Genomic DNA, 14,163 nt, shown 5'->3' with positions numbered 1-14,163 from the left:
CATGACTTTCTATATACATCAATTTTTGCAGATTAAATCGATATTGCTTTGAGTGTTACCAATAACGATTATGCTAAAAATTGATTGCTCATTTTCAGGGATGCCCAGCAACCTGATTGGCAGATGCCATGTGATCCAGTCTGTGTGTTGAACGACTGTTCTAATAACAATTGTGTGGTCAAATTGAAACCCAAGCCTGTCATTTGGAACTTGAGCCAAGTGGAAATTGTAAAGTCTTGTAACATTGTTACATTTAAAATAAACATACAAAAATAAATCTCACTATCTTGGGCAACTCAAATTACCACTTATTGCGTTACATACAGCTGTTAATCTTGATCTGCATGCTACAACCCAAAGCTTAATAATGGGCATGTGTTACAATCCAGTCTTTCAACCTGATTGATAGCTCAGTTGTCAGTGTCTATATATGTGGTTGACAGTCTATATAATAACATGACCAAGTCAATTTATAACCGGATTATATTAAAAAAAAGTTATATTTAAAAAAATATATACTTATTTGCTGATGTGAAAAAAATATTAAATTTCCCTCATCTTTAAAATTCCAAAATTTGGGCCATTCCATGAAATGTCCCATACACGACATTGTAATAAAAAAAAATCTGTACCTGTGTATCTTGAGTTTTCAACATAGGTTGACAGTTCTTTATCATAGGTTTTCTTGAAAAAACAAAACTGTCTCTTAATACAAAGAGTTGAGCTGATTTATCAAGTAGAAGTTTCCGTTATGGCCCGTACGTGACATGGAATGCCCCATTTACAATAATGACATCTCTGGAAAAATCAGATCAGATAAGCGCAAACATAAAGTGCCCAGCTGCCTGTGTAACACAAAATAGATTCTTCACTACAATCCAAATAATAGTCACAATACAAAACCACTATAAGCACGTGATCGACTCTTACACAATTTTTCTTTTTTCACTTTTGGATTTCTTAATGAGGTTTGTATATCCCCAATTCCACTACTCCGGAGGTGTTATTCCTCTGTAAACAAATTAAATAAAAAATAGTGTAATACTGTTATTAATTAGATGTAGTGTTTTAATCCAATATTGTGTTCACATTTGGTAATATCAAGGCTTGCATAAATCACCATATCCCAGGTGTGACCTTTATCAGAATTCCTCTCCCAAGTAGGTTTAACAATCTTTGCAATCTCCAATTGTCACTTTTGGATCTCCAATACAAGTAGAAAATAGAAAAGCAAATCGTGCAATATTGTTTCAAAAAGAACATATCAATTTTCTACATAGCACTCACATTAGACAAATGAAAACATGCATATATCGCCATATCCATAGTGAACTTAGGGATGACAATCTTTAGTGGCAACGGTACCCTTTTCAGATGGAGATTTGAAGTTGAAGTCCCCGAGTACCGGAAACCTGTCGCTCCAATCCCCAAAGGAAAAACCGCTCAACCCCTGATGGCCCCCAAACGATTACCTCTGCTAAACTTGTTTCAGACCCTTGATGGTCCTCCTTCAGAAGAGGAATGACATCTCTAACAGTCTTAGGGCCATATTCAATTATCCTGCGAAAACGGGTTATCGCCGATGATGTCATTTTCGCCTGTTTCATTCATCCCCATATTCAATTACAAAGATTTTTTGCAGGTGCGAAAAAAAGTGCAGAAATAAAAGTCTGCAGCCTTCAGAATGCCCCCTTAATGTAATCTGTGTCAAAAAATTAAAAACAAATCCTCAGGACATCCCAAAAAATGTTGGGGAACACACTTAAAAACTAGCGGAATATCCTCAGGAGGGGTCCCCATGTATGCGGCAAGTGTTTTCTAGAATGCGGGTGGTTGCGGCAGGTGCATTTTTGAAGAATTTAAAAAAATCATTTTAGGGACATAAAAATATGCTTGCACCCATTTTCATGTACCCCAAATTTGATGGGCATAGTTATTTAAATAAAAAGAAAAAAAAAAGAGATAAATGCTATTCTTCAAAGGCGCATTTATGCACCTGCCGTGGCTATTTAAAAACCCTAATTACCTTCAGCAGGCCAAAAGATCCCCCATGTCAGACCATCTTTAGGGGGCTGCCAGGATGATTTCCCGAATATTGACGGGACTTTTCCATACTTACCTTTCCGCCGGGTCCCGTTTTCGCCGGATCCAAATTGAATACGGGGATAAGCGGGCACACGCCCGATACTTTATTCCTGCAGAAACCTCCGATGATGGCGAAAAGTTCGAGCTTGGACTTTTCGCCTCTAATTGAATATGGCCCTTGAAGACATTTTCAATTGAGGCGCTAATCATTGTATGGATGTTTCTGCAGTTGCTCATCGGAGAGAAAAGGGGTAAGGTTCAATTCTGGACTCCCAAACACTGGTATCACGTGAATGGTTACGGGAAAGAGTTTAGATCACCTTGAACAGGCATGACAAGAGATAAGACAGGCTTAACAAGAGTTGTGATAAGCTAAAATTTGAAAGAATTGCTAGGTGGTATCTACTACGATCACCTATCTTTGCTAGTGAAATAGCGGAGTCATTAGAAACCTTACACATGTTTAATGGTTTAAACTACTGAAATATGTTGCATACAGTCCGGTCCATAAATATTGGGACATTGACAGAATTTTCATATTTTGTCCTCTATTCACCACCACAATGGCTTTGAAATGAAACAAGCAAGATGTGATTTAACTGCAGACTTTCAGATTTAATTTGAGGGTAATTACATCCAAAGCAGGTGAACGGTGTAGGAATTACAACGGTTTCTATATGTGCCTCCCACTTTTTAAGGGGCCAAAAGTAATGGGACAAACTAAACAATCCTAAATCTAACTTTCACTTTTTAATACTTTGTTGCAAATCCTTTGCAGGCAATTACAGCCTGAAGTCTGGAACGCATAGACATCACCAGACGCTGGGTTTCATCCCTGGTGATGCTCTGCCAGGCTTCTACTGCAAATGTCTTCAGTTCCTACTTGTTCTTGGAGCATTTTCCCTTCAGTTTTGTCTTCATCAAGTAAAATGCATGCTCAATCGGATTCAGGTCAGGGGATTGACTTGGCCATTGCATAACATTCCACTTTTTAGCCTTAAAAAACTCTTTGGTTGCTTTTGCAGTATGCTTCGGGTCATTGTCCATCTACACTGTGAAGCGCCGTCCAATGAGTTCTGAAGCATTTGACTGATTATGAGCATATGATATTGCCCGAAACACTTCAGAATTCATTCTGCTGCTTTTGTCAGCAGTCACATCATCAATCAATAAATACAAGGCAACCAGTTCCATTGGCAGCCATACATGCCCACGCCATGACACTACCACCACCATGCTTCACTGATGAGGTGGTATGTTTTGGATCATGAGCAGTTCCTTTCCTTCTCTTCTCTTCCCATCACTCTGGTACAAGTTGATCTTTGTCTCATCTGTCAATATAATGTTGTTCCAGAACTGTAATGACTTTTTTAGATGTTGTTTGGCAAACTCTAATCTGGTCTTCCTGTTTTTGAGGCTCACCAATGGTTTGCATCTTGTGGTGAACCCTCTATATTCACTCTTGTGAAGTCTTCTCTTGATTGTTGACTTTGACACATATACATCTACCTCCTGGAGAGTGTTCTTGATTTGGCCACAGTTGTTTTCCGTGGTCTTCCGGGTCTTTTGGTGTTGCTGAGCTCTCCGGTGCGTTCTTTCTTTTTAAGAATGTTCCAAACAGTTGATTTGGCCACACCTAATGTTTTTGTTATCTCTCTGATGGGTTTGTTTTGATTTTTCAGCCTAATGATGGCTTGCTTCACTGATAGTGACAGCTCTTTGGATCTCATATTGAGAGTTGACCAACTGATTCCAAATGCAAATGTCACACCTAGAATCAACTCCAGACCTTTTACCTGCTTAATTGATAATGAAATAACGAGGGAATAGCCCACACCTGTCCATGAAATAGCTTTTGAGTTGATAGTCCCATTACTTTTGGCCCCTTAAAAAGTGGGAGGCACATATTGAAACTGTTGTAATTCCTACAGCGTTCACCCAATTTGGATGTAATTACCCTCAAATTAAATCTGAAAGTCTGCAGTTAAAGCACATCTTGTTTGTTTCATTTCAAAACCATTGTGGTAGTGAATAGAGGCCAAAATCTGAAAATTCTGTCAATGTCCCAATATTTATGGACCTGACTGTATGTATGGTTCAACAAGATTATGGTGTTTTCTTCTTCAAGGTCCATGGGGTCCACAGCAAATACATTAAGGTATGTGGTTAGAGTGATCCAGGCACCAAACAGTTAAAACAAGCACTCAGCCCCCCCAGGATGCACTGGGTCCTCCCCCACATATACGCCGCTCCCTACTACAGGCAGTCAGTTGTTCTGTTTGGTGCGAGAAGGCATCTTATTGACAGTGGGACTGCGGGAGCAGTCCCTAGACGAGTTTTTTTTCTTCTGAGCAAGCGGCACGTGCTGTGGATGGGAGACTGGAGGCAGCTAAGCGTCTGGTTAGACGCCCGCATCACTGCTCCATCTACCCCCGCCGGCGCCGGAACACAGGTGAGAGAACCAGTGATTTCGGCAGGGGCATAGGGCCCTGGACTCCAACCCGGACGCATGGGGATGCAGGTAAGGTGGTTCTCTACTGACGCTGGAACCATGTGGCAATCCGTCCTCCGGCGGTGGAGACTGTCCGGGGGGGAACGCTGTAGTGAGGAGCCAGGTAAACTGCCTCCCACACTAGACCACCGGGACTTGAGGGATTCCTGACAGCCGGGGACTTGTTGGCGGCGGCGGCGGCTGTCAGTGAGTCGGGTGGATCCATACAGCATAGGGGAGGTTCGCTCTCCACGGCGGCCCCTCCCCTAACCCTCACGCTGGCCCAATTCAAGGCATCTGGGTTGCTCCTCCCACCATGCCTCTATATGAGTCGGCCAGAGTCCATTTTCATGTGCTCTCGGTGGCTGTGCACTCAGGAGGTTGGGTCAGTCTCCCTGTATACCTCTCCTACGGTGATCAGGTTATACAGAGCTCTATATCCTACTTGGCCTGAGGCTGTTCGTAGCTGACAAAGAGCTTAAAATGCATATACTCATATAGGGGGATATATTATGCATTGCATGTGACTTATGAAATCTGCTGTGTGTGGTGCTGTCTTTTTATGTTTAAATCACTGTCAGTTATAACCTATCACTGCTGTGTTTACTCATAACCCTCTACAACAGGTGTGGGGGAACTATTGGGTGTGAAACATTGTCGCATGAGTACTCAGAACTTTGCATAATTGTAAAAAATCTGGTTATGTCCAAAGAATCTGAAAGGCAGGTGGCTGAAGCCCCTGTGCTGGTGTCATGTATGGCCTGCAAAGCGAGGTTATCCCAACAGAATTTCATACAAAACGGATTATGTGGTCACTGTTTTAAAGAGTCACCACATCAGTCAAACCTACCAGCTTCTGGGCAAGATTCCCAGAGTATGGCACAGGTTGCAGAACGATTGGCAGCCCCTGGGCCGGCCCCAATGTTGAGATATCCTCAGCAACTGCAACCTGCTATGTTTATGCCCCCCTATGCTTCCGTCCTGGATGGACATGTATGCTCACTCAGATCAGGGTATGGCTTCGTTCTCAGCAGCTTTCAGAAGCCGCTGCAAGTAAGGGTGAGCGGGTTCGGATTTCTGAAATTGTCAGTTGTCCATAGGGGCTGTGTCCACTCCAAAGTCCTGTGCAGTGTCCCAGTCCTAAAGGGGTGCTGTAGTGTTGTCCAGGGGATGCTCTGTCCATCAGGGGTGCTCCCCCCCAAGTGCAAAAAAAAATATATTTTTTTTCTGTTTGTGAATTGTGTGCGCAGTAGCCGCACGTGCATCAACAAAGTAGCGCCAAGCGTGCGCCTGTGTCATAAGTAAAGGGCCGGCTGGCTCGTCCGTTAAAGGGTGCTGTAACCCCCAAAGTGCACTCCAAATAATATATATTTTTTTCTGTGTTTGTGAATTGTGTGCACTGTGGCTGCACGTGCATCAACAAAGGAGCAGCGCCAAGCGTGCGCCTGTGTCCCATAAGTCTGTTAAAGGGTGGTGTAACCCCCAAAGTGCACTCCACAAAAAATAAACAATTCTTTTTTTTCTGTTTGTGTGCGAAATGTATGCGCAGTAGCCGCACATGCATCAACACAGCAGCAGCGCCAAGCGTGCGCCTGTGTCATAAGTCAAGGGCCGGTTTGGACATCTGGTCCGGACTGAAGGACGTGCCAACAATTTCTGACATGTCTACTGTCACTGCATATGATACTGTCACCACTGACAGAATGGTGGAGGAATTATTTTCTGTGTTTGTGAATTGTGTGCACTGTGGCTGCACGTGCATCAACAAAGGAGCAGCGCCAAGCGTGCGCCTGTGTCATAAGTAAAGGGCTGGCTGGCTTGTCCGTTAAAGGGTTCTGTAACCCCCAAAGTGCACTCCAAAAAAAATTCTTCTTTTTTTTTCTGTCTTTGTGAATTGTGTGGGCTGTAGCCACACCTGCATCCTCAAAGCAGCAGCGACATGTGTGCGTTTGTCTGTTAAAGGATTACATCGGTGAGAGCATCCAAGTAGGCATGTCAGACAGTCCGTACCTGTACTGGCAGGAAAAAGAGGCAATTTGGAGGCCCCTGTACAAACTGGCTCTATTTTGCCTGAGTTGCCTCCCCTCCAGTGTGTACTCCGAAAGAGTGTTTAGTGCAGCCGGGAACCTTGTCAGCGAAAGGCGTAGGAGGTTGCTTCCACAAAATGTGGAGAACATGATGTTCATAAACATTGAATTATCAACTCTTCCAGGGAGACCAGCCTCCAGAACGGGACCTGTGGTGGTGGATTCCAGCCGGGTCAAATTAATACTCTGTGAGGATGAGGATGTACACAACACTAAAGAGGGTGAGGAATCGGTGAATGAGGAGGATGAGGACGACATCTTGCCTCCGTAGAGCCAGTTTCTGCAGGGCCAGATTAATTGCCAGCTTGTTTTGTGGGGGCCCAAACGAACCAATCATTTCAGCCACAGTCGTGTGGCAGACCCTGGCGCTGAAATGATTGGTTTGTTAAAGTGTGCATGTCCTGTTTACACAACATAAGGGTGGGTTGGAGGGCCCAAGGACAATTCCATCTTTCACCTCTTTTATTTTCTTTGCATTATGTACTGTTTGGGGCCTAGTTTTTCAAACTGCCATCCTGTCTGCCACTGCAGTGTCACTCCTAGATGGGCCACGTGTTTGTGCCGCCCACTCGTGTCGCTTAGCATAGTCATCCAGCTACCTCGGTGCAACCTTTTGGACATAAAAACACTATTGTGAGGTGTTCAGAATAGACTGGAAATGAGTGGAAATGAAGGTTATTGATGTTAATAATAGCATAGGAGCAGAAAAACCAACACATTCTGTGATTTTAGCTGTTTTTATGCTTTTTTTAAAAAAAATACAGCTTCAAAACCCAAAACACAGAAGGGTGGTTTTGGCAAAACCAATCCCAGATCCAAAACACGAAGAAAGATCCAAAACCAAAACGCGAAAAGTGGCCGGTGCACACCTCTAGCTGCAAGTAGCTAGATCAGTACAGTCAAAAATCAGAAGGCGTTCGGCCTCACACGTAGGCCAGCCCACAGATTCTGGTCCATCCTCTGATGAGTATGAGGAGGCACAAGACTCCTCTCAGGAATCTCTCTCGGGAGGGGGATAATTTATCAGCAGCAAATGTCCCTTTTCTAATTAGGGCAGTCAAAGCTGTACTAAACATAGATGATGGGGAGTCACTGCAAAGAAACGCTCCAGTGTTTGAGTGCCAGAAAGTGGTAAAAGCTGAATTTCCCAAATCTGAGCACCTCTCGGAATTTATGGGGGAAGCATGGAGTTATCCGGATAGGAGATTCCATCTTACAAGGAAGCTTGCGGCCTTATAACCCCTTTCAGTCTGAAGAGTGCGCCAAATGGGAAATTCTGCCGTCAGTAGATGCTCATGTGGCACATCTGGTAAGGAGTGCCACATTGCCCATACCATCTGCATCCTCTCTTAAAAGTTCCACGGATAGGAGACACGAAGCCTGTCTCAAGGCAGTCGTCTTTCTGTCAGGAGCGGCCACTCGCCCAGCCATGGCTACGGCCTGGGTTTCCGAAGCCATTAAAGAATGGATGAGGACAACTGGCAGAGGAACAGCTGGAGATTATATCCTGTGTCAAGGAGGCAGCGTCCTATTTGGGAGAGGCAACATTGGAAGCTGGTATATTATCCTCTAGAGCATCAGCTGTCTCGATTGTGGCGCGCAGAGCCCTTTGGTTAAGGGATTGGAAAGTAGATGAGTGGTCCAAAAAACCCCTAGAATCCCTTCTGTTTACGGGAGGCATTCTGTTTGGCACAGAACTGGACAAGATTGTGGCTACGGTGGCAGCCTCTAAAATGGCTGGTCTAACTTCAGTAGCTATTACTAAACCTAGGCGGTCGTCCTTTCGGCCACAAGGAAAAGCTAGAAGTCAGCCTTTCTCTAGAACCAGTTCTGGTAGGAAACCACTATCTAAGAAACCCTGATCGAACAGACGTCCGGCTTCTAGGTCCCAGGATAAGCCTGCAGCTTGATGGGACGGGCCTCCCCCTGGGGGATCCCAGGGTAGGAGGCCGACTTCTTCAGTTTTCGGACACCTGTCATCTCACGATGACAGACACCTGGGTTCGGTAGGGGTACGCCCTTACATTCTGGAGAAGTCCCCGAAAGGTTTTTCTGCACAACTCCGGCACCCGGTTCTGCACAAACCTCGGCTCTCCAACAGGCTATACACTCCCTGCTGATGGCAGGGGTAATTATCCCGGTTCTGGTGAATCAACTGGGGAAGGGTTATTATCCCAACCTATTTTTGATTCAAAAGCCAAATGGTTCTTACCGGCCTATTCTGAACCTGAAAGGCCTCAACACATTTAACCGGTTACCCAGGTTTCATATGGAGACGCTGCGTTCGATTGTTTTGGCAATGGAACCGGGGGATTTTATGGTGTCCTTGGATATTGAGGATGCGAATCTTCATGTGCCAATGACACCATCACACCAGCGGTTTCTGCGGTTTGCTGTATTGCAGAAACATTTCCAGTTTTGGCGCTGCCTTTTTGGTTTGTCAACAGCCCCTCGGGTGTTTGCCAAAATTATGGCAGTAATGATGGCCTGTCTCAGGCACTAGGGCGTCAGAATTCTGCCATACCTGGACGTTCTTCTGTTGCAGGAGTTGCAGCATCATCTCAAACTGATGATTGCCCGTCTACGCAGACACGGCTGGATCATAAATTGGAAGAAGTCGACGTTTCTTCCAGTACACCAGATGGTACATTTGGGGGCATGCTTGGACTCCCTGGCACAGAGGATATGTCTGCCAGAGGACAAGATGGCGGCCTTTCAGTTGTGGATACGCAAGTTTCTTCACAGCAGGTCAGTGTCTGTGCAGTCAGCAATGCAGGTACTGGGATTCATGGTGTCCACCTTCAGCATGGTGGAATATGCCCAATTCCACTTCAGACCATTGCAGCGGTTGATCCTCTCGCTCTTGAACAGGGAGTACCGATAAATAAAATCAGACTATCCATCTCTCACCAGAAGTGAAATTGTCCCTGTCATGGTGGTTGCAGACGTAACGTCTCAACAAGGGTCACCCGTTCTGGGTTACAGATCGGCTACTCCTTACGACCAATGCCCAACGTATTTGCTGTGGACCCCATGGACCTCGAAGAAAAAGTATCAACAAAGGCATATTATACCAAAACTCTTATTTTTGTTTGTTGTGCTCCTTTTCCTTTAATGTCCACTTCTTTTGGCACTAATTACGGGAAAACTAATTCTGCACGTACAGAATAAGTAATGAAATCTACAGAAAGATCAAACACTCTGCTTATTAGGCTGCATCACTGTCTCATTGCTATGTACATCTGTAAGATATTCTTAGTACCTTTACCAGGAATCACTAACCAATGACCTTGATGAATGTCCGATACACATTGTAGTTTACCAGGGTTTCCTAATATGATGCCAGATTCTGTTCTAAGAAACATTGTCAGTAGCTCTTTACTATAAAACACCTTGTATTTTATGTCTAGTGTTTAAGTGCCTTGTGTCATTGAAAGTATTAGAGCCTGATCTTGCTTTATTTTTAATCTATTTTAAATGGGGGGAGCATTCTATTAGCATCTAACAAGTCGTCTGCTACCATTGTTCTATTATGCATTTGACGTCATTCTTTCCTGTGACCCAGGCACTGAATCCACTTACTGGTCAGCTTTTCACGGAAAAGTTTCCTAGTTTTTAAAAATCTATCTGCATCATAGAAGGTTAAAAGTAATGAGGGATATAAAAATAGGCCCTGGACTCTGCATTAAAGTAAAAAAAAGAAAGGACGTCTGTACTACATCACTACAGAGGCAGATCTCATACTGGCTTTTACTGTAGGCCATTAATTGGACCTGATTATCAGTAGGTAGGCGGACTGAAATGCCATCCTGCTTTTCTCTAATTGTTTACGTGTGTGGTCCGTGCGTTTGCAAAGCTGATTAGAAAAGAGTGCCATATTGAGTGATACATCACTTACAGCAGGATTTTTCTTCCTGTGTGAACACTATGCATGAAATTTGAATAACAAAGATAGTTCTTGGTAGTATTATACATTCATACCACAAAGCATGTGTGAATAATGCAGGGGAGTCTTGCCAGTGTTAGCACCGGTGTTGGCTAAAGAACACAGAAACACACACATTACAATTCTGAACAAAAAGATGCTGAAGTTTCCATTTTGTACCAAGTGGCAGGTGGTAATGAACCTTTCCTGTGCACCCACTTTTTATTATCACAAACTTTATATATTTAAATTGGAGAGTTTGGACACCCATCATGACAGCTGTATCACATACTTCATCTTCTTTCAACATGGTGATTGTATTTGAAGGAGGAACAGACCATATTATATTTACAGGTTATCTTCCCACATCATTTAGTACTACTCTGTTGTAAAACTGAACTAAAAGGAGCACAGTAATTTTTGGTTTGTAGTATTAGCATTTATTTATGAGCAGAATCTGTGATATTGTTCCCCTGCCAGCACCCCCCACCCCCAATCATTTTGAGCTGCCCCCCTATCTCTTATCCCTGCTACCTCCCTCCAACTTATTCATAAGTAATTTTTATTATGGTGCATATTGGAATGTACACCAGCCATGCACTGACCCTGTTCACCGGAGTTACATTCTTTAATTTTCTAAAATGATTTCCCTTTCTTTCCTGTAGATGAATATCTGGTGTGTGAAAGGACTTTGAAATATTTCCTAGGAATTGCTGGTAGAAAATGGGTGGTGAGCTATCAATGTAAGTGTGAATATTTTACTATCTAGTAATAACCTTTTAAAATGTGAACCAAATAAATCATAGCATAAATTCTATCTATCTATCTATCTATCTATCTATCTATCTATCTATCTATCTATCCTTTTGTAATTTTATTACTGTGAACATAGAAATGCTGTAGCTTTACTCGTATAGTTTTAAGATGAGTATAGGAAAACCTGTCATGGAAGTTCAGAGATGAGACATTAATCTGGTAGAGTTTGGGTCTGAATATATATATATATATATATCTATATATATATATATATATATATATATATATCGTTTTTTATAGAATGAGTAATTATATGATTTTGTCTAATCATAGTAAAGATAGGACGAGAGGTTAAGTTATCGTGCACATCGGCCAGTGTGTACCTGCTATGTCGCTTACTATGCATGCTCCTGCACGTTGTCGGCAACATCGCCTGTCGGACCTGCATGCAGGTCCGAAGGGGGTGACATCATTAGCGAGTGCCATGCTGCCGAATGCAGCATGGCCCCTGCCATCGCTACAGGCATCGGCAAGTGTGTACGCACTTCCTCTTCGATTTTGGGATCGGGTGAAGAAAAGGTGACAGATGCTGCTGGAATAAATGAAATTAGGTTCCCTGCTGCTGAAGATCTTGGTCAGTGATGATGATTGGATAGGTTTGTATTGGATGCTTAAGAAGAGATTTAAATGTATGGAACAGGCATTTTGTGTTAAATCCTGAGCAGAGACAAGATTGGCAATACATTTGTACTGATTAGTGTTATAGATTGCAGTATATTTTTTATCAAAATATTTTGTACTGGTTGTAATTGGTTGCAGCACATTTTCCTTGTGTACAAGAGAGAGATATATATATATATATATATATATATATTATAAAATGTGAATATATATACATACATACATACACACACGCACACACGCACACACTCACACACACAAGAACAAACGGGGGGCGTAGATAGTGTAGTATTTTAAACATAAAAGGTTTCTACTCACCACTATTGCACGTACATCATTGTAGAAGCAAATTGGCACGTCAGTAATATACAGGCAGCCCGGCTCCTGATAGCGCTCGGCGTCACCGTGTGTCTCAGACACGGACTTCCGTATAACTCTGGCTTGTGAACAGGCTTTCCCCCAGATTGTCTCCGATTTAATGATGTCAGTGTGTCAGGACCTCTGTGATACCTCCCAAACGCGTTTCGTCGTTGGACTTCGTCAGTGGGTGTTTTTTAGAAATTCTTATGCTGCCCTTGTGAAAGGGTAAAAGAGGGGTACTGCGCACTGTGATTTCAAGACAATAATCACCACAAAAGACTTTTCCTATGGACTTTCTATTTGCGCTGTGGTAATTACTTGCGTCTCATATATACAGAGGGTATAATAAGTATTGAACACATCAACATTTTTCTCAGTAAATATATTTGAAATCAAACCATAGATGTCCATAAATTAAGTTGTATAATGTGAAATTTGTGTGTGTTGCTTGCTACTTTTAGACACTTTTGCTAGGTAGCTTTGCTATCTGCAGCTACAGTGGGTGTAGAACTCTACTGTCTGGTCTGAGCAATTTCTGCTGTGAGTTTGGCATAAACCGCTTGATCCATGGATCCTTCCTGCCATGACCTGTAATGATGTCAGGAAGAGGAATCTCCCGCTTTAGCACATGAATGTGAAGCCGACAAATCTGCAGCAGTTGTGTAATGCTGTTGTGTGAATTTGGACCAGGTTCTCTAAGGAATGTTTGCAGCACATTGTTGAATCCATGACAGAAAGAACTCTAGCCATCAACAGAATGTATATTATAATACTGTTCATTATCTCTTAATTCACCCACCTTTCCTATTCTAGCTTCCATGTAGGATTGCTGGTACTCGCACATGAATGTCACACGTAGCCACTCCTCCAGTTTATAACACACACACACATTTGTACTCCTCCAATACAGGAATACAAAAAGCTTTTTCATGTGCACACCAGCACAAAATACATACACTCCCCAAAAGTGGCACTCGCAGGACAAGAGATTATGACTTGTGGGAGGGTCTGCACTGTGTGAAATGATCACCCTATTAACTGCTCTTAGCTCCCCATATGTTTGGGCAAAACTTGTGATTTTTGATTACCATGTTTTGGTTTAAATAAATGTTGTGTTGATGTAATCTTTCCAAAATTACACTCTGTGTTGTCGCCCCCCTTTTTTTAAATGTTTTTATTTTGTCCCTTGTGGCATTCTATTTTTTTAATATGACTGTCCTGAGATATCGCTGTATATTCCTTAGGCCTTTTGTCAAAATTGATGCTGCTGTCACTTCATATTGGAGAAACAGTGGATTAGCAATCTCTGATTAGACACTTATTACAGGTAAAAATTGTAATTGTGTCCTACAGTTTTGTTTTTATTGTGCATATGCTTTGTGGTGATTTAATCCAATCACCATTTGTGAGATTTTGAAGCTTAACGTGGAGTTTTTTGGTTCGCTAAGACACATCGAGATAATGAACTGTTGAAAAGTAGTTGTCTCTGCTGGTGTAAAGTACGACTAAAGCCCATTATTTACATTTTCGGATGACAAAGTAAAATGACAAAGTAAAATAACATTCAGGTCTGAAATCAGAAACTGTAGTTAGACATGATACTGTGTTACCACTGCCCCAGCCCTACACAGTACATTGTTTGCCAACTCCTTACATGCCAATCTGTTGGAGAAAAATTAGGGGACGTGATTGGCACAGCTGTATGTAAACACTGTTTTCAGATATGTTGTTTGGCTTTGCAATACATAACCTTTGATATTTGAATTTTAAATAGTGGC

At 42.6% G+C, this 14,163-nt stretch overlaps 1 protein-coding gene across 2 annotated transcripts in view; it reads left to right on the top strand.

Annotated features, from left to right (window-relative positions):
* Positions 1-14,163, top strand: part of BRCA1 (BRCA1 DNA repair associated) — a 242,308-nt gene that overhangs the window by 185,345 nt on the left and 42,800 nt on the right. For both annotated transcript variants that reach the window (XM_088480740.1, XM_088480741.1), the window contains exon 17: positions 11,254-11,331. In XM_088480740.1, the coding sequence (XP_088336866.1) occupies positions 11,254-11,331 (78 nt within the window). The remainder of the gene's footprint in view (positions 1-11,253; positions 11,332-14,163) is intronic.

Source organism: Taudactylus pleione, unplaced genomic scaffold (assembly GCF_031769625.1).
Source record: "Taudactylus pleione unplaced genomic scaffold, aTauple2 ptg000256l, whole genome shotgun sequence".
NCBI lineage: Eukaryota > Metazoa > Chordata > Amphibia > Anura > Myobatrachidae > Taudactylus > Taudactylus pleione.
Note: the sequence above shows the minus strand (reverse complement) of the source record. Positions and strands in the feature narration are given on the sequence as shown.